Genomic DNA, 20,897 nt, shown 5'->3' with positions numbered 1-20,897 from the left:
GAGTGAGATATTAGAGTTACAAGAGCACCCTTGATAGATTTCACCTATGTGAGTGTGGAAGTAGGCCGCTTCCTATGAGAATTGGGCTTGTTCTAAAAAATACTCATGAAAATTGGGATAACACAAGGCCGTAATGTGCTGGCTGTGAACACGTGATTTTTGCCCTATATGAATTGCTCCTATAAAATCAAATGAAATAGATTTTTTCCAATTATTTGCCATTTTATAGGATTTTGTAGGATTTTTATTAATTGTTTGCATTTTTATGCACGTTTAATTTTCATTTTAATTATGAATACCAAAATATCATGTATTTGCATTTAGGACTTAATTTTACATTTTTTAGATTAATTAGTAATTTAGTGTTTTACAAAAATGAAAAATCACAAAAAAATAGCTCATTTTTACATTTTTTGTCTTTTAATTTTTCTCTTTTAATTTAGGATTAAGTAGCTTTTATAATTTTTATACTTAACTAATTATCTTACTTTCATATTTTTAGATAATTTAGGATTTTTTAATTTGTAGAATTTTAATTAAAAGAAAAGGGAAAAATTAGAGAATAAAAGAAAGGAAATTAAAAAAAAAGAATTTAATTTGAATTTGGGCCAAATCCTATACCCAAATCTGCCCAAAACCAAGCCCCACCCGCCAGGCCCAATTCCCCCACATTAAAATAACCTAGGAAAAGACCTAGGGAGGGGGCAAAAAAAAGAAAAAGGCGCAGCTTCCCCAGGCTACAGGCTGCTTCTTCATTTTTCCTCAAAACAACAGAGAACCCCTTCGAAGAAACAGGGCAGCGGCGACTCCCATTTCTCTTCTCCCTCATTTTCTCGCTGGTATCAGTCAAGAACCAAACAAACGACCCTCCATTACTGTCCGGCGAAGCAGAGCAAACCCAGCTGAAATAGTTTTTAATTAAAGAAAAACAAAAAAAAAACGAAAAATGGCTTTGAAAAAGGATAATAGCATGGTTAACTTTCCGGGTTCGAAGCTCTGTTGATTGTTGTTCGATTCTGCTGATTTTGCTGCTGTATTGTTGATTTGCGGAGCTTCATTTCCGGGTATGTTTATTCGTCTTTGAGCTACTGTTTCAACTCGATTCGGAATGGTCAAATGTTAATTATTGAATTTGTGAAACAATTGAACTTTGTTATTCATAAAAATGTGATTCAAATTCTATATCAATCCGATTTGTATTTTCTATTCTCGCTATCTATGTTTTTTTTTTGGTTCTTTTTGTCGTTTGAGGATTTTGAAGGACAAACGCCGCTGGTTTCATATTCAATTGTTAAATCTAGCACGTCTATTTGAGTTGTTAGATGTTAAGGGATAATTTGGGTGTTTGTTGTTGGTAATTAGTCGTTGTTAGAATTTCATTTGCAAAGCCACAGATTTGTCGTTTGAGTGGTTTGAAGAATTGAATGTGTTCATTTGAAATGAGCTCTGAAACTGTAATATGTGCTTTAGCTATGTTAAACTATTTTGTTTGTTCTACATTTATTTTATCTCTTCTTATAAGATGGATATGTCAGTTTCTTTGGGTAATTTTCAAATATGGATGGCAAGCTTGAAGGTCAGTTTATTCGATTTGTCCGGTTAGTTCCGAATTTGATTTAAAATTTAGTGGTGTTGAATGCGCAATTGCTGACAGGCCACAGGGATTTGAACTTGTTAACGAATCAATAGCTAATCCATTTTTCACAATTGACTTCCATATCCCATGGCCTTGCAATAATCTCAAGTAGTTTAGAAGAATTAAAATAGAAGCACCTTTGGCTTGCCTTTAAAATATATAACCTTTTTTCTTAAAATAATTTGAGGCGCGCCATGCCAAATAAAATCTCAAACGCATGACCCTCACTTAATTAATTTCAATCCTTTAGAAATCTTGAATTTTCCATGGCCCTCGCAAAGTTGAAAGTGCGTAGTTGCTTTAGGCGCGCTATGTTAAAAATTACTTTCCTAAACTCGGGTGTGCATTTCATGTGACCTAAATCCAATCTCAACAACGTTAAATAAAATGGGTCGCGGACCGCGGGTGCATTTCATGTGGCGTGGTCCAAAGACGTGTTTTAGATAGCATTGAATCTTCCTAAAATCAATTAAAACGGTTAATAGTTTAAAATTATAGCATAGGCTAAAACATGTATTAAAATCAGATAATAGGCCAAATTATGATAGTTCAAGCGACCTTGTTAGAACCACGGAATCCGGGGGTGCCTAACACCTTCCCTCGGGTTGACAGAATTCCTTATTCAGAATTTTTGGATCGCAGACTTCAAAAGGAAAGTCGAATCTTCCTCGATTTGGGATTTTAAAATAAACCGGTGACTTGAGACACCAGAAAACAAACCATCCCAAGTGGCGACTCTGAATAAAATTGAATAAATAATCCTATTTCGAATAATGTCACTTAGATTAGAAAACTCCCTTATATATACCTTCGGGTGTGTAAAAAGGAGGTGTGACACTGGCTAATAAAGCTCATGTAAACTGATTATTATGTGTAAGCAGTGATAATTTATTTTCCTAAAGCAGTCATAGTTCAAGTCTGAGACTACTACTGACTCTGGAGTAAAGATCGTTGTTTTACTAAGTGAAGGTTCAATGTAGAGCACACCTTCATTATGCATAACAGTCTCTCTTCAACTGGTAAAATTCTTTTATTTTAATATTAAAATGAGTGAAAAAATATTAGTATAATAACATTTTATTATTAAAATAAAATATACTATAACTCCTACTACTCCATTATGTAGAAAATGACCATAACTCCCATAACTCCTACTACTCCATGATATAGAAAATGACCATAACTTTTTTATAACTCTTCTCCCATGTTCTACCACTAATTACATAATAATTTAACCATTATCCCATGTTCTCCATGATTTCATAACTTATAACCCCACTTTCTTCCAATTTAATTCAAGGAAGAATTCCTACACCTATAAATAATAGTCTTTCTTCCATAATGTGGTGTGAAAAAATAATTGTAGAGTGTTTCACTAAAGTGAGGTTAAAGTTGTGAAAAAAGTAGAAGTGAGTTTTTACTTTGGATCTCTTAAAGGCAGCTGAACATCACGCTTTGGATCCTACAGCTCTTCATGGAGTTACTCAGTTCTCTGATTTAACGGCATCGGCAGAGGAATTTGAGAGGACGTATATGGGTGTTAAAGGTGTTGGCCGAAGGACTTCCTTGTTAGGGCAAGGACACGCGCCGCCGCTGGAAGTGAAGGGGTTGCCGGAGAGTTTTGATTAGAATAAGGGTATATTTGTCTTTTTAGTATATCTTATCGGTTTATCGATAAACCGATAACCGAAGAGGACAAAATCGAAATCGATAACTCGATAAGGAAAATTTCGAAATCGAAATAGAAAAATCGTTAAACCGATATCGATAAACCGATGACAAATAATCGATTCGATTTATCGATAAACCGATTCGAATGCACACCCCTAGTGCTGAACCCTAATGCAGCCCCATCATGACTGGAAAATGGTCCGAGACCCCTCCTACAGTCCTCACACACGTCTTTGCTCCCTCATACATATATTTATGAAAGAGAAAAAAGAATAAATAAATATATTTAATGAAAGAGATGTTGAAAAAGTAAAATTTAATATTTTTATTTGCTTGTCATTCTATACTCTGCCACGGTGCCACCCATCATCCAAGAGGGTATATTCCAGTTCGAAATAGTTTAGGGGGTAATAGGTCCCCGACATAATTTAAGGGTGCAAAAACAAATTCGACACCAGCATGGAGGTTTTTATGCATTTTCTTCCCTCATTAAAACTTATAAAATCAACTGTAAAATATGTTTTCTTCAAACTTGTAAGCGTGTCATTTAACAAAAATAAAAAAGAAGAAAAAGGAAGAAATCGCCAAAACCTCGCTTAATCGCCATCACTGTAACACCTGTTAAGTTCTCCCGCCCTTTTTGTCTCTGTTTCATACAAGACGGAACCCTAATCCATTTTTCAATTGATTTTTAGTAAGTAAATTTTTAGATTGTAAATTGGGTTGTGAGTGTACGTTTATCATTAATATTTTGAGTTCTCAACTTATCTAATGCAGGTTGTTGAAGATGGTTGAAACACTTTTCGAAGATATATTTACTGTTACTCAAAAGGATCCTGATGGTAAAAAATTTGACAGAGGTATGCCCAAATTAATCTATTTATGCTCTGTAAACAGTTAGTAATCAAATGAATTTTGAAATATGAGCCAACACGCAACCTGTAGATGTCAATGTTGATGCAGTAAGTTTGAATTAATCTACTAGACTTTTTACCATTGCAATTCTTACTTATGACGGTGGTGTGCCGTCATCCAGACAAGCTTGCGCACATCTTGATTATTTCAAACCGGGTACCTACTACCTGGCATAGGTACCTGGTGACTCTGCGCACCAAAGCTTGTTCAGAAGGGAGGAAATCACCTGTGCTTTGTTTCCGCTGGGATATGAATCTAAGACCTTCTCCTCCCAATATTTATATGGAGAAGGGTAGAGGTGCGGACTTATTATCCATCGAGTTTCGAACTGTACACCACTTGCCGTCGGTGATTTCTCAGTTGCCAAAAGAATAATTAGGAGAAATAAAAAGGTTAAAGAAAAAGAAGGTGGTATTTAGAAAACTAGTCTTGTTACCTGGCCTTTAATAAGAAAAAAGGAAAAGAGGAAAAAGTAATCATGTAGTTGACTGTAAATGCTCCAGTTGAATTGTGATAAAGTTTTGTGCCTCTGTAATGGCTTTCTTAATCATACAACGGGCTGAGGAAGCAATAAAATATAATGCTAGTGCAGTTTTCTTGGCAAAACCAATTTGTGGCATATGACGGACGGACTAAATCTGGTTTATTGTTGGCACCATAAATTGTTGAACTGCAGTAACACTTCTTTTCTGCAAATGATGTGATCTAATATCATGTGCATTTTTTAGTTAATCGCATTGAAGCACGGAGTGAGCAGTTTGACATGTACATGCTGTTGGATGTGAACACTGAGATATATCCTATGCGCGTCAAAGAGAAATTTATGATGGTTTTAGCATCTACTTTGAACTTGGATGGGACACCAGATACAGGTTATTTCATTCAGGTAATTTACTCTTATGATTTGTCTATCCTTCTAGATTTCCAATAGTGCTACTTGACTGATATAATTCTAATTGTGTAATTTTTATATATCATAAAGATGGTATCTGAAGTAACTTGAAGTCTCAGAGATATTCCTACACAGTAGGTCTTACTAGTCAAACTGCATTAGAAAGATTAAGAAAAAGAAACTGAAAGCAATAAATCCAGTCAAATTTGAGGGTGTTTAACTTACAATGATGAATCACTTTCATCAAGTTATAAACATCAAGTGCCTTTATAATCATGTCCAATATATGTATATACCTTTTTCAAAAGAAAACAACTTGCTATATACTGGCATTTGGAATGTACTGTTTTTTCATTTAAAGGAAAAAATACATATCTGGAACAAGTGAGCGAGCCCTTTTAAGAAAATATCTTAGTTCCGTAACCTTGTCTATCTTGAATGATTTTTGAAATCTCATTTAATAGAGAGCTAGTGTATTAACTAGAACTAGAAACTAACGAAAATATCAACTTTTTGGTGGTTTCTGTTTTTATTTGTCATAGGATACATTTTTGTTCCATAGAGCCGCGGTTCCCTTTTTTTTTTTTTTTTTGATAAGGTGATTTATTAACAATTGAGGAGAATCCCGTGTACAAGCCGCATACCAAAAAAAGAGAACCTATACCAAAATATTGTTCTCAACAAAAGAGGCCTAATTCTCAATACAAATAGGAACCTCATGAGTACACCAAAAACTAAAAACAAAAGACTACTTTGCAACTTCACAAAATCTTGTTCCAACCTTTCAAATGCCCTTCTATTTCTCTCTTTCCAAATAACCCATATAATTGCCAAGGGGGCAATACGCCATGCCCTTGGCCTTCTCTTCCCCATCCTACGTGCCTAATGTCATGGGTTGCTTTCCAGACACGCCCCATGACCCCTGGCCGCGCCCCATGGCGGCCTAGCAAGCCTCACAATGCCTAGCGCCATGGTCGGCCCCGTGGTCTTGGCTGCGCCAAGTGACAAGCGCGCATGTGTCTCTGTCGCCCCACCGATGCCTCTCGCCAGCGCCCAAGGGCTGGCCAATGACAACAGCGCCGCGCACCCTGACAATGCCGCGCGCGCAGATCCTGATGCCTCGCCAGCGCCCAGCTGCAGGCCCATTCCAACAGCGCCTCGCGCACAGACCCTGATGCCAAGCACCAGTGCCCAGCCTCAGGCCAGCACATCAAGTGTCGCGCGCGCCCACAGCAACGCGCGCGCAGACCCTGACCCGCAAGACAAAGATGCTGCCATCGGACTTAGTTTTTCCTTGTAATAATCTAAGTCCTTTTCATTGTAATCATAGGCTAGTTTACATCATTTTCATTTCAGTGTGCTTCTACAGCTTTATTAGGACTAGTCTTGTAATGTTGGTTTATTTTTTTTAAGCATTATTAAGGGGGACCAAACAATCAAACATTTCAATCAGCATTTTCTGGTGTCTCTCCCCCTCGACACCACATCATTGTAATCATCATTTTCAGTCATCAATAAAATCATCATCAGCATTCAAAACCCAATTCTCTCTCAGCTTCCGCAATTGCTCACGACATTGGTTTTCCCGCACGGCACTGACAATCTAGTCTAGCGTGCGGCGAGGACCTCATTGGCGGACAGCAACCGCACTGACATCGGTTGCTTAGCCTTACGTTGCCCTTCCAAAGATCATCAGGAAGGCGTCGCGTAACACTAACTATGCAAAGCCTCCTCACTATGCCTGGCATCACCTATTTTTTCCCAAACAAAATAAGAACCACTCTCCTTAAATGACTTGCCACTTGATAATGCAATAGAAGATGATCTACATCTTCGCCCAAGCTTTTGCACATGAAGCACCAGCTAACATAGGTGATCCTCCTTTTTCGCAAATTTTTCGCTGTCAAAATCACTCCCCTTGCCGCCAACCATGCAAAGAAACACACCTTTCTTGGTGCTCCAAATAGAGCAATGAGGGAAAATATGTTCTTCTCTCCCTAATAACCTCTTATAAAAAGACTTAACAGTGAATAATTCATCTCTACTCTCTCACCATCTCCATTCAACATAATGTTCGGTATATCCAACTCAAACAATATCTCCACCAAATTGTGGAATTCTTCCATCTCCTAAATCTCAAATCCCAATGAACTACCCCTTCATGAGACCTATAAATTTGTTGAACTTTCATCTCTTTTTGGCAAGATATTCTATATAAATTAGGAAAAGCTTCCCTCAATTCATTCTTACCGCACTACTAAAGCGCCCAAAAACTAATCCTGCTTCCATCCCCAACCCTAAAAGAAACGTGTCCCATGAAGTCTTCAAACCCTTTCATAATACTTCGCCATAAACCACACCAAATAGTGGTGTTATATTTGGTCCTCCTAACCCCCTTCCATTATATCATATTTTTCCGCTATCACCCCCGTCCAAAATGCATTCTCCTCCATCCCAAATCTCCAATTCTATTTCCCTAGAAAAGCTTTATTGAAAACCTTGAGATCTTTCACTTCGAGTCCTCCCCATTCCTTTGGAGAAGTGACAACTTTCCAATTCACTAAATGGTACTTTCTTGCTTCTTCCGATTTGTCCCATAAAAAGTTGTGCTGAATCCTTTCCAACCTTTCAGTCATTTTACCAGGAGCCTGCAAAAGTGACATGAAATACGTAGGTGTGCTAGAAAGGGTGCTTTTGATCAAAACTTCCTTCCCTCTTCTCGGCAAGTACCTCTTTCGCCATCCTGCTAGTCACTTCTCTACCCTCTCAATAACCGGATTCCACACTGCAAGATCTTTACTCAAAGCACCCAACGGTACCCCCTAGTAGGTGGTAGGTAAAGTACCCACCTTATAATTCAACACATGCGCAATCTCTTCAATATTATCCACTTCTCCTACCGATGTGATCTCGCATTTTTTGAGATTGATCTTAAGACCTGACACAACCTGGAACCATACAAGGATCTGTCCCCAAGTGAGCTAGCTGGGACACCTCTGCATCGGAAAAAACAAAAGTATCATCTGCAAAAATAAGATGTGTAACTGTCACATTACTATGCCCCCTAAGCGAAGCATCAAAGCCCTTCAATAGACCTGCAATGACCGCCCTATGCATCATCTTGCTTAATGCTTCCATCACCAAAATGAATAACATAGGGGATAAAGGATCCCCTTGTCTCAAGCCCCTCGAACTCCCAAAGGAACCACATGGACTCCCATTCACCAAAACAGATTATGTAGCAGTAGAAATGGAAAACTTAATCCATCTCCTTCATTTGTCCCCAAACCCCATCTTCGACATAATAAAATCCGAGGAGTCCCAGTTCATACAATCATAAGCTTTCTCAAGGTCCAACTTACAAAGAATTCCCGGCTGTCCTTTCTTCTTTCTAGAATCAACCACTTCATTTGCCACCAGTGATGCATCTAGGATCTGTCTACCTTCCACGAATGAGAAGTGGACACTGTCTCATCCAATACCTTTTTTAGTCTGTTTGAAAGCACCTTAGAAATGATCTTATAGATGCTTCCTACCAGACTAATAGGTCTATAATCCTTGATATTTCTTCCAAGTTCCTTCTTTGGCACAATGGTGATGAATGAAGCGTTAAGGCTTCTCTTGAACTCTCCAGAATCTTGGAAATCCGCAATGGTCTCCATCATTCACCCTTAACTATCCTCCAACATTGTTGGGAAAAAGCTAACGTGAATCCATAAGGTCCCAGAGCATTATATCTTGCACTAACTCACCACTGCTTCCCTCACCTCCTCCTCTTCTATTGCCCTTTCCAACCACTCACTCATCCCCTCCCCTATTTGACTAAACACTTCCCTCACCTCCTCCTCTTATTGTATAGGTTCTGATGTCTGGTTCATTGGTTCTAAAGTAATTGGCAGGACAAACAAATTGTATCTGCCAGTGAAGGTATAATCATTTGATGTTGCCGTGTGCTGGATTTTATTCCCATTCACCACTGAAGGATCCATCTATAGTGTTATTTGGATGATAACGAAATGTTCTTGTTCCTTGAACTGTCCTTAGGAATTCCTTAGCTTTTGAGAAAGAAAGAGGAAGTGAAATCAAGGAAAAGGAGGCCAAAATAGATACGTATAGGAAGAAATCACTATGACATAAGTGAGAATTTCTGTCATATATAGGAATAATGAATGCTACATAGCTTTAAGTTCTGAGCATCCAGGGAAAGAAAACTTGCTTTTCATTTGTTATATGTAAGATGGCCTTTGATTTTATGCATTTTGCTATTTGTATGTTTATTAAAGCTTGCTCTTTGAGCATCTATGGATGTCTTTGGTTCATGTGATTTTTCTTGATTTTCTCTCAAAGGTAATATGCAATCTCAATTTTTGTCAAATCTAGTAAACTGGGGAACCAAAACAAATTTGGTAACATAACAGAATCATCTTAACATCTTTCAGTTTGTGTTTGCTTTCAAGGATTTCCTTAAACTTGACTTTATAGGTTGTCGAACCAAAATAGAAAATAGTGCTGTCCGAAGTCTTCAGTTTTGAAATTAGTCCCCAAAACTAAACTGGAAAACCCATCTTCCGGTCATTTAACTCCCTAAACACATGACACACAAATATTCTTTAAAGACTTGAGGCAACTATGATCTCATTCATAACGAAGCAAGTCTCCTTTGTGACAAATGTCGTCTTTTTGACATCTTTTTGTCATGAATGTTTTAAACTGTTACATTTATTAAGTTTTCTTTGGCATGTTTCCTCATTTTTAAATTGCTATGGAGCTTCCTTTTGATGTCTTTCTGTTAGTCCTTCGTGATACTTTCTCCACCATTGAATACATAACATATCCTTGTGTTTTCAATATCTAGGCCTGTAACTAATAATATCCTTCACCATTTGAAATATACACTTGGTTTACTCATAACAGTGTACTAAGGAAGTGGATTTTCGTTTATATTAATAATACACATGGTCTCGGAATCCATCTGAATGTGTCGAAAAATAGAAAATGATAGAAGCAAAAGATCCATATGACTGTAACAACTAGTTGGGGTTAAGGTTTATTCATGATGATACCCTTAGATCTAGTGTTTGCTAGTAGTTCTTTAGTTTATTATGGAAATTTGTATGTTGGTAAGAGCCTTTGATGGGGATCCATATAGTTGAACCCCAAGACTCCAACTAGCTTGTGATTGAGGCGTACTTGTTGCTCTAAAATATGTTTTTAAGAAAAAACTTCCATGGAAGTCTTTAATATGCCAAATATTCTTCCATTCTCCCAACCTACGGTAACAAGATAATTGAAACTCCAAGAATAACAAAAGATGATACGGCCAAAGTTGAAAAGATACTTAAAGACTTCTGTTTGATAACTTAAATATCTTAAGGCCGCTTAGAGCTAACTTCTAACACTATTGTCTAGCCAAATGCTTGTATGGCCTTCTTTCTTTTCCTTCGTTTTTCTTTTTCCTTTTTTATCTGACTGTCTGGTGGTGAAACTCTTAGAAATCCTGTTGGTATTGCAACCTGATGGCAGGGTAACAAGAAATCACTTGCTGACAAGTTCGAATATATCATGCATGGGAAGCTATATAGGATCTCAGAGGAAGGTTCAGGAAAGCATGTTAAAGCGTATGTTTGAATAACTTTTCTCATATAACTAATCTCATATTCAATTCCATGAACTAAATTTATATTTTTGACATGTTCTTGCCTTATCATTTGTGCAATACTGTTGCACTTTAGCAATATCTGCTCTGCTTCTTGTTTCTGAGTGCTGATATGGAATTAGATTAGATTGACTTCTTAGCTCTCTTTTATGGTGAAGATTAGTTTCTAAATGCTATTTCTTTTGGTTTATGTAACCTAAGTTGCTCGGACTCGGGTGCGGCTATCCGATACGGGGACGGATCCGAGGATCCGAGTATCGGATTCGGCAAAATCTAAAGTCTAAACTTTAAGATTTGGGTGTGCGAATCCGGATATGGATACGGGTGCGGGGATTTGGCTAATAAAAAATAGAGCTATAAAAATATCGTAAATTTTGAGAGATATTCTGTGAAAAACTTACATGAATATTGTAGATTCAATCTTTCATTCTCCAAGATAGACATTATTCTTTCATTCTCCTACATCTGTTTTATTTTTGATTTTGAGAAATCAAAATCTCAATTTTTCTCCCAAATTTGTCGATGACTACGGTCAAAATGTCCGAAGTCAGTTGACCGAATCCGGGACGTATCCCGCTCCCGCTCCCGCTTCCGTCCCCGTCTCGTATCGGGACGGGGACGGCACCAAAATCGAAGAGTCCGCGCAACTTAGCATGTAACTTGTTTTTTAGCACTATAGTTCTTCTATTGCATTTTATCATGGAGTATAAATGTACTTTCCTGTACTTGGTTTTTCTCTGTTTTCATTTTTGTGCTAGAAGTTTTGCCCTTTTTTTTCCTTCTTATTGTTAAATATCTTTCAGGTTTAACCTTTTAAAGTTAGTGTTAGGGGGTTGTCTCTGTTCTGGTCATTGGGACCAATCGATTTACTTGTTTTTTATAAGCCGGCAAGGATTTTATTAATATAACAATGGATTTACTGGTTTTCGTTGGTGTTCAGAGACATTTTTGTTTCATTTGGAGGACTTCTGATGCAGCTGAGAGGAGATCCATCCATTGCAGCTAAATTTGAGCTTGATCAGAAGCTGTTCCTTCTCCTAAGGAAGGTTTGATGTAAAGAATTGGTAATAATCACTCAATGTTAACTTTAAAAGAAGATGGAGTATTTGTAAGCTAAGCTACTGGCACGTGATAAATCGCATGTGGGGCGCAGCTTCAAGGATACAAAAGAATGTAACTGAGATAATAATAGAGACCAATGAACGGAGCTCTATTTATGTTGTTGAGGTGTGGGAACCTAATGTGCAGTTATTATCCTTTTATCTCGTGAAATTAAAAAAGAAAAAGAAACAATGTTTTCCTACTACTAGTACTAGTACTAGTATTCTGTGGTGAACAAAATTATAACTCTTATCAACTGGTAATATAGTTGCAGTCCATGAATGAACTGTTATTATCACGAGCCTTGTGTGTTATTCCCTTTTGTGTAACTGCCTTAGGGCAGCAGCTCATTCTTTAACTAATATAAAGAAGTCTTTTAAACCAAAAAAAAAAAAAAAGGTCCCTGAAGTATAGAGGAAATAGTTGTGATGCTGCTAAAATAAAATAAAATTGTGATGCTGGCCATACAGTAGCCCAATGAGAAACTTCAATTAAACAAGTGCAGGCAGCCCAAGGATCATATGACCCTAGGCATGTCGGGGCTCCGCTATTAAAAGCCCGAGCTTAGTAACCAAGTCCAATTTTAAGTCGAAGCCCAAGTGCATGACTAAGTTAACTAACACCCAAACATACCAAACTTTTTATTTTTTGAAAATAAGTAGTTAAATATTGATCATATTTTTATGTAAAAAAGAAAATTCAGTTCATGAATATGTTAAATTAAGAACATGTTAAATTAACCAGTTACTAACACCAATTAAAAGTGACTAAATTGCATGTATCTTAATACACCTTTTTTCATCTTTATATACCAAAACATGAAATGTAAAATACAATCGTTTGATCAAGTATAAAGAATTAACCTAAGTAACTGCCCTCCCAATCGTTTAAACTAAAAATTAGGTGTGGACATCGATCGGTTCGGTTGTGAATGTTATCGGTTTGGTATATTAGTTATCAGTTTATAAATATGCTAAACCGATAACCGAACCGATAAGATATCGGTTATTGGGTATCAGTTAATCGGTTATCAATCCTTATCGCGGTTATCGATTTACCCGAAAGAATAAAAATATCCAAACTTTTCATATTTTTATTATAGAAATCGTGATCATACTGTTAAGAGAAAGAAACTGAAATTTTACTCTTAAGAAAAGAGGGACTGAATTTCAACTTTAGAAAAGAAAACTTTCTTTGCATTTGAAAATCCCAATGAATGATCTCAATTTTCAAAGTTGTAAGTTAGTAGGAGTAAGGAATAAGACATTCAACAATCTAATATTACTAACTATCTCATTGCGGGTGGGAATAACTCATAGAAAAATAATAAAATCCTAATCTTATAAATACTAAAGAATCGGTCCAACAAAAGAAATAAATAAAAAAACTAAAAAGCTGAACATTAATTTTTTAAAGTTTAAAACTAAAAATCTTAACTGAAGAATTAAGATGAGAAATTCAGAAAAGTTTAAAAACTTACTATAAGGATTAAAGTTTGAAGATGAAGAGTAACTGCTGAGAGAATTGAAAGAATGAGATAATGAAGCAATAAGGTGGCTTATATACTTAGTGGGTAAAATATAATTTTGTCAGATCTTATTGGGTATCAGTTAAACCGTTAATAAAATTGGGCAAACCGAGACCCGAACTAATAACCCAATAGTCAAATAATATCTAACCATTATTGATCTATTTATCCAATAACCCGATATCGATAATTCAATAGCATTTTATCGGTTCGGGCTATCGGTTACACCCGATATATGCCCAATCCTACTAAAAATAGCTGACAAATATATAGTATAATTCGTGTATAATATATGTAAAGTCATGCATAATTAATTTATAAGCTATGTACCCCGACTAGAAAAAGTAATAGCAAATCTGACCGACTATTTGTGTAAAGATGCCAATATAAAACGTTTAAGGGAATCTTACAGAAATACCCCAAAAAAGTCCCAACTTAACTACCTCTAGCCATTAATCATAGACTTATCCAAACACATCTAAAAATTAAAAATACAAATAAATAAGGTTCTTTCTTTCCAAGAATCACACATAAATATCTCCTTCCATATTTCTAAGCGTGATTAACAACATTAGATGCAAGACGGAAATTTTTTTTCATGGATGAGGTAGCAACTAAGGTGATAAAATTTCATATATATATATATATATATCTCCTTCCATATTTCTAAGCGTGATTAACAACATTAGATGCAAGACGGAAAAAAAATTTCATGGATGAGGTAGCAACTAAGGTGATAAAATTTCATATATATATATACAAGTTTCCAAAAATCTAAGCAAAAAATATTTTTTTTTCAATGGGTATGGTTGAGATTCATTGAAAACATATAGATGAGTCAATATATAAAATTTAAGAAAGATTGGAGGTGATTTGGACAGATTTAGTATCAAAATTCATAGTTAAAATTGAGTACAAAAAATTCTTCTGATCACACATGTATCTTATACGTAGGTATACATGGATATACATGTGTGTGCACAGTGGGATCACATATAATTTTTTTCATGTTCATCTTCTACTTCAAATTTTCAATTCAAACCACCTCAAAACTCCACCAAATCATCCCAAAACTGAGATTCAAGCTCCTTAAGATGTACCAAATCTATTCTAATAACACCTACTCAAAAGAAAGCAAAAATTTGACATTGTTTTGGCTACAAATAGCTAATTGGTCAGTATTGGTAATATTTTAGGAATTGGCCAATTTTTATAATAAGCTACTTATAAATGGACATAGCTGGTATTTTCGTAAAAATTGCACGGGGCGCCCATTTAACCTATACCCACTTTTTAAAAAAGTTTAACTTGTACCCACTTTCTAAATAACTCCAGGCCTCTTTCTCCTCCTCCTCTCCTCCTTCGTTTTCTTCTTCTCCCTCTTCTTCTTCGACAGAGCTGCTGTAATAGAAGTCTCAATATTTTGCACGATCCATCTTAGAAAAGAGTTAGGCTTCTTTTTTCATGAAAAAGAATTAGTCCCACATGCTGTGATTGTGAGACAGAGAAGCTAATCCAAAATCTGGTTAATCTAATATCTACGATTATCATTTATGGAAATTTAGCAGCGAAAAAAAAGGATTTAGATGCATCACCATGGAGATCGAAAGACAACTGCTATGGGTCTGAAGTTCAGCAGCTAGCAAGTTTCAGTCCATCGCGTCTGAAGTGTGCTCGTCGCAGTGCAAACTTTAGAGCTTGCGGTCTAAAGTTTCAACAACTTCAGACATACGGATATGACATTAGGCTTGCATATAATTGAAGTTTTAACAACTTCAGACCTGTATGTCTGAAGTTAACCTAGGCATAATACTTGTGCAGTTCAAACTTCAGATATTTCGGACAGAAGTTAACCTTGACATATTGCTTTGTGCAGATCGAACTTCAGACATTTCGGACTGAAGTTAACCTCGACATATTGCTTATGCAGTTCGAACTTCAGACATTTTGGACTGAAGTTAACCTTGACATATTGCTTTGTGTTGTTCGAACTTCAGATATTACGGACTGAACAAAAACTTCAGCCAAAACATGCTGTAGTTTTATTGAACTGAGGTTTGTCATTGCACTATGAACTAAAGTTTGCGTGATTGCCTTTGCTACTTCAGGCCCGTATGTTTGAGTTACACAAAAAGTGGGTACGTTTGCAATTTTTTTTGCAAAGCGGGTATAAATTAAAAGATGTCCCAAAAACTGAATATAGATGCAAATACCCCGATATTTTCCCGACGTTTAAATACTTTCTAAAATCTAGCCTGATAGTCGGTAAATGGGCTATGCCTATTATAATCTTTTTCCAGAACAAGTCCAATTCCCTTTCTTCTTTCGATTTCTTTCTTTTTTGCCTTTCCCCTCTGTCCAACCCCTTTGCGAATGTAGTCAATGTCCAATCAATGCCAATGCCAATGCCAATGCCAATGACATGGTTTATAATGGAGATTTTTGTGTCACTCTAACGCCAACTACTAAAGAAACAAAATTCTAGAGACAATGCGCCTATATCTTTTTTTTTAAATATAACTAAAGAGCCTTAATAATGAGCTTAATAGGGTACCTCCTAAATTTGATTGAGACAAAACCTACAAAATGCACATGTCAACCCCTTTTTGAGAGCTTGAATAATAGAAAAATCAGCCGCCATAGTTTAATGCATTCACTTGAAATCTTTTTGTGCGACTTATGAATAAAAAATGCACCAATTCTATCTATATTATTCATAGTATAAATTTTTTTTTTAATCTTTTTGCATAGTGTAAATTTTTTAGCAATTGGATATTTAATTGAAACTCCTTCACCAAAAGCAGCTATGCCCCTGCTTTTTAGCTACCAAAAGCAAGAACCCAAATTTTCTCATTTTGCTTATTCTTTGGAATGAGAATTTGAGTTAGTGGTCTCAAGTATCAACATGCGTTTCCAGAGTCCCAGACTGGTTACATTTGAAGGATTTCTATTTTGGCCAACTGATTTTCAATTTTTACTTTTTTCCTACAAGGGGAAAATAGATTATAATATAATTATGCTGCAATGTAGCAGACATGGTATTATAGCTAAGCAGTTAATTTTTAAGAGCCTTAATAACTGTTGAAGTTTGGCAAATTTGTCCCACATCGGTGGGCTCTTGAATTTTGGGGGGATTTTCCCCCTATAAAAGAAGCCTAATGTTTAGGATTTAAACACACCTCTCATTTGCCTTCTCATTTGTTTAAGGCATTTGTATCTTCTCTCTTTAGTATTATTTCACTTGTATTTTTGGAGTGAAATAAAATATTGGTTGTGTCCGAGGAGTAGGCAAAATTAGCCGAACCTCGTAAATTCTGGTGTTCCCTTTATTGTTGTTTTATTGTCTTATTTATTATTTGGTGGCTGTCATAATTTTTGGTATAGTAGTTGTGACTTATTCACACTATATACATTTGGCTTCCGCAACAATTGGTATCAGAGCCAAGGTACTGTCTAAGTATGCTCTGTGGTTGCAGCATAGTCTGATCTTCCACATCAGAAAAGATTTATCTTGGTAACTGAGTCAAGGTTCTGTCTGAGTATGCTCTGTGGTTGCAGCTTAGTCTGATCTTCCACACCAGAAAGGAAATAATCTTGATTTGTGTCGTCAGCTATTAAATAATATTTGTGTCAAAGATGAGAGACAATAAACAAGAAGAATCTACATCAAGTGTCAACAATACGTCATCATTGGCATCTTCGCTTATGACAAGAATTGTGTCAAATGCGAAATTTGCGGTCGAAATATTTGACGGGTCCGGACATTTTGGGATGTGGCAAGGCGAGGTTCTAGATGTCCTTTTTCAACAAGGGCTAGATCTGGCCATTGAAGAAAAGAAACCAGATGTTATTGGAGAAGAAGATTGGAAGATTCTCAACCGTGTTGCTTGCGGTACCATTCGATCCTACCTTGCTAGAGAGCAGAAATATCCATACACAAAGGAAACTTCTGCAAGTAAATTATGGAAAGCACTGGAGGATAAATTTTTGAAGAAAAACAGTCAAAATAAATTGTACATGAAGAAGAGACTGTTTCACTTCACCTATGTTCCTGGTACCACGATGAATGAACATATCACCAGTTTCAATAAGTTGGTCACAGATTTGCAAAATATGGATACAACTTATGATGATGGTGACTTGGCCTTAATGTTGTTGGCGTCACTTCCTGATGAGTACGAGCACCTTGAAACTACTCTACTCCATGGAAATGACGAAATTTCTCTCAGAGAAGTTTGTTCGGCTTTGTACAGCTATGAACAAAGAAAGCGAGAAAAACAGAAGGGCGAAGAAGGAGAAGCACTATTTGTGAGGGGTCGTCCTCAAAATCAAACGAGGACAAAGAAGGGAAGATCCAAGTCAAGATCCAGACCCAGCAAAGATGAATGTGCCTTTTGTCGAGAAAAAGGGCACTGGAAGAAAGACTGTCCGAAGTTGAAGAATAAGGCCAAACATAACAATGGAAAGGCTATTATGGATTCAAATGTAGCTGATTGTGATGATTCAGACTTCTCATTAGTTACAACAGAGTCATCAACATCATCAGACATATGGTTGATGGACTCGGCTTGTAGCTATCATATGTGTCCCAACAGGGACTGGTTCGTGGAATTTCAAGAAGGAGAATATGGAGTCGTCCACACAGCGGATAACAGCCCTCTTACCTCATATGGCATTGGTTCAATACGATTAAGGAACCATGATGGAATGATCAGAACATTGATAGATGTTCGATATGTACCGGATTTGAAGAAGAATCTCATCTCTGTGGGAGCCCTAGAATCAAAAGGGTTCAAAATCATTGCAGAAAATGGAGTGATGAGAGTATGCTCTGGTGCACTAGTGGTAATGAAGGCTAATCGGAAGAATAATAATATGTACCGCTATCGTGGCAGTACAGTTATTGGGACAGCGACAGTGACATCCAGTGACGACAAAGAGGCAGAAGCAACCAAGCTATGGCACATGCGCTTGGGACATGCTGGAGGAAAATCCTTGAAAACTCTATCAGATCAAGGATTGTTAAAAGGAGTAAAGGCTTGCAACTTGGAGTTTTGTGAGCATTGTGTCAAAGGGAAACAGACAAGGGTTAAATTTGGTACAGCGATCCATAATACTAAAGGCATTTTGGATTATGTACACTCTGATGTTTGGGGTCCTTCCAAAACACCTTCATTGGGTGGGAAGCACTATTTTGTAACCTTTGTTGATGATTTTTCCCGAAGAGTATGGGTGTATACAATGAAGAGCAAAGATGAAGTGTTGGGAATTTTTCTCAAATGGAAGACGATGGTGGAGAATCAAACAGGCAAGAGGATCAAGTGTATTCGCACAGACAATGGAGGTGAATACAAAAATGATCATTTCAATAAGGTCTGTGAAAATGATGGCATCGTCCGACACTTCACTGTTAGACATACACCACAACAGAATGGAGTGGCAGAACGTATGAACCGGACCTTGCTGGAGAAGGTACGGTGTATGTTGTCCAATGCTGGCTTGGGCAAAGAATTTTGGGCTGAGGCAATTACATATGCATGCCACCTCATTAATCGTCTACCATCTGCTGCTATTGATGGCAAGACACCATTTGAAAAATGGTATGGAAAACCTGCTGTAGATTATAACTCTTTGCACGTGTTTGGCTCAACTGCATATTATCATGTGACGGAGTCAAAATTGGATCCAAGGGCAAAGAAGGCTATTTTTATGGGAATTACTTCTGGAGTCAAAGGATATCGCTTATGGTGTCCTATGACAAAGAAAGTAATATTCAGCAGGGATGTTACCTTTGATGAATCTGCTATGGTAAATAAGGTAACAGAAGATACCAAACAAAATAAAGGTGCTTCTAAGCAGGTGGAGTTTGAGGGAAAATTTATTTTTCCTACACAAGAAGCAGAGGAGGAAACAAATGAAGATTACCCTCTGGAAGGAGAGCCAGTAGAGGAGATTCCAACTCAGGAACCTCAACAACAACTTGAATCAATAGCAACCAGCAGGCCAAAAGGAACAATAACGAAACTTGTTCGTCTCATAGAGACGGTTGCTTGTGCAACCTCAATTGTAGCTGATGATGTTCCTACTACTTATAAAGACGCTGTCCAAAGTTCAGAAGAAGATAAGTGGAGGATTGCCATGAATGATTAAATACAGTCCCTTCATCAGAATCATACATGGAGATTGGCCAATCTCCCGAAGGGAAAGAAAGCAATTGGGTGCAAATAGGTATTTGCAAAGAAAGAAGGATTTCCTAACCAATTAGATGTTTGCTACAAAGCAAGATTGGTGGCCAAAGGATATGCTCAAAAGGAGGGAATTGATTACAATGAAGTGTTTTCTCCAGTTGTAAAACATTCCTCCATTAGAATTATGTTGGCTTTGGTAGCACAATTGGATTTGGAACTAGTTCAGATGGATGTAAAAACTGCGTTTTTACATGGAAACTTGGAGGAGGAAATCTACATGACTCAGCCAGAAGGATTCAAAGTTGCTGGAAAAGAAAATATGGTGTGCAAACTTGAAAAATCGTTGTACGGATTGAAACAATCTTCTAGACAATGGTACAAGCGATTTGACGAGTTTATGTTGCGGCAAGGGTACAAGAGAAGCAAATACGATCATTGTGTGTATTTGCACAAGCTTAAAGATGGTTCCTTTGTATATCTTCTCCTATATGTTGATGATATGTTGATAGCTTCCAAGAATTTGGAAGAAATTGATAAGTTGAAGATTCAACTGAAGAAGGAGTTCGAGATGAAGGATTTGGGTGAGGCAAAGAAAATTCTTGGCATGGAGATAATTAGAGATAGACGTTCAAAGAAACTCTGTTTATCTCAAAAGGAATATTTGAAGAGAGTACTTCAACGTTTTGGCATAGATGACAAGACTAAGCCAGTTAGTACTCCACTTGCTTCCCATTTTAAGCTAAGTACTACTATGTCGCCAATGGATGAAGCTGAACGAAAGTATATGTCAAAGGTACCATACGCAAATGCTGTTGGTAGCTTGATGTATGCAATGGTTTGCACAAGGCCTGACATTTCACAAGCTGTTGGAGTTATTAGCAGATATATGCACAATCCAGGGAAGGAGCATTGGCAAGCTGTGAAGTGGATTCTACGGTATATTCATAATACTGTAGATGTCGGGTTAGTTTTTGAGCAGGAAGACAATCAGTCTGTAGTTGGATATTGTGACTCAGATTTTGCGGGTGATCTGGACAAACGAAGATCAACTACTGGTTATGTGTTTACTTTTGCAAAGGCACCAGTTAGTTGGAAGTCTACTTTGCAGTCAACAGTTGCTTTGTCTACAACAGAGGCAGAGTACATGGCTATTACAGAGGCTGTGAAAGAGGCAATTTGGCTTCAAGGATTGCTAAAGGAGCTTGGTGTTGAACAAAAAGGTATCACAATTTTTTGTGATAGTCAAAGTGCTATTCAATTAGCGAAGAACCAAGTGTATCATGCAAGGACGAAGCACATTGATGTTCGGT

General features: G+C 37.0%; 1 protein-coding gene across 1 annotated transcript; it reads left to right on the top strand.

Moving 5' to 3' along the window:
• Nucleotides 1–700: 700 nt before the first annotated feature.
• On the top strand, nt 701–12,169 carry LOC104217832 (DNA-directed RNA polymerases II and V subunit 8A-like). Its single transcript, XM_009768163.2, has 5 exons — nt 701–1,064; nt 4,085–4,167; nt 4,951–5,108; nt 10,638–10,732; nt 11,711–12,169. The coding sequence occupies exons 2-5, from the start codon at nt 4,095–4,097 to the stop codon at nt 11,820–11,822; spliced, it is 438 nt and encodes a 145-aa protein (XP_009766465.1). The 5' UTR covers nt 701–1,064; nt 4,085–4,094; the 3' UTR covers nt 11,823–12,169.
• Nucleotides 12,170–20,897: the final 8,728 nt, after the last annotated feature.

Source organism: Nicotiana sylvestris, chromosome 8 (assembly GCF_000393655.2).
Source record: "Nicotiana sylvestris chromosome 8, ASM39365v2, whole genome shotgun sequence".
NCBI lineage: Eukaryota > Viridiplantae > Streptophyta > Magnoliopsida > Solanales > Solanaceae > Nicotiana > Nicotiana sylvestris.
Note: the sequence above shows the minus strand (reverse complement) of the source record. Positions and strands in the feature narration are given on the sequence as shown.

Bases quoted from the DNA above. Each gene is read 5' to 3' on its own strand.
- LOC104217832 (XM_009768163.2), top strand. From the start codon at position 4,095: ATGGTTGAAACACTTTTCGAAGATATATTTACTGTTACTCAAAAGGAT. The intron at 4,168-4,950 runs GTATGCCCAAAT...TGCATTTTTTAG, and splicing joins TGGTAAAAAATTTGACAGAG to TTAATCGCATTGAAGCACGG. The intron at 5,109-10,637 runs GTAATTTACTCT...ACCTGATGGCAG, and splicing joins ATACAGGTTATTTCATTCAG to GGTAACAAGAAATCACTTGC.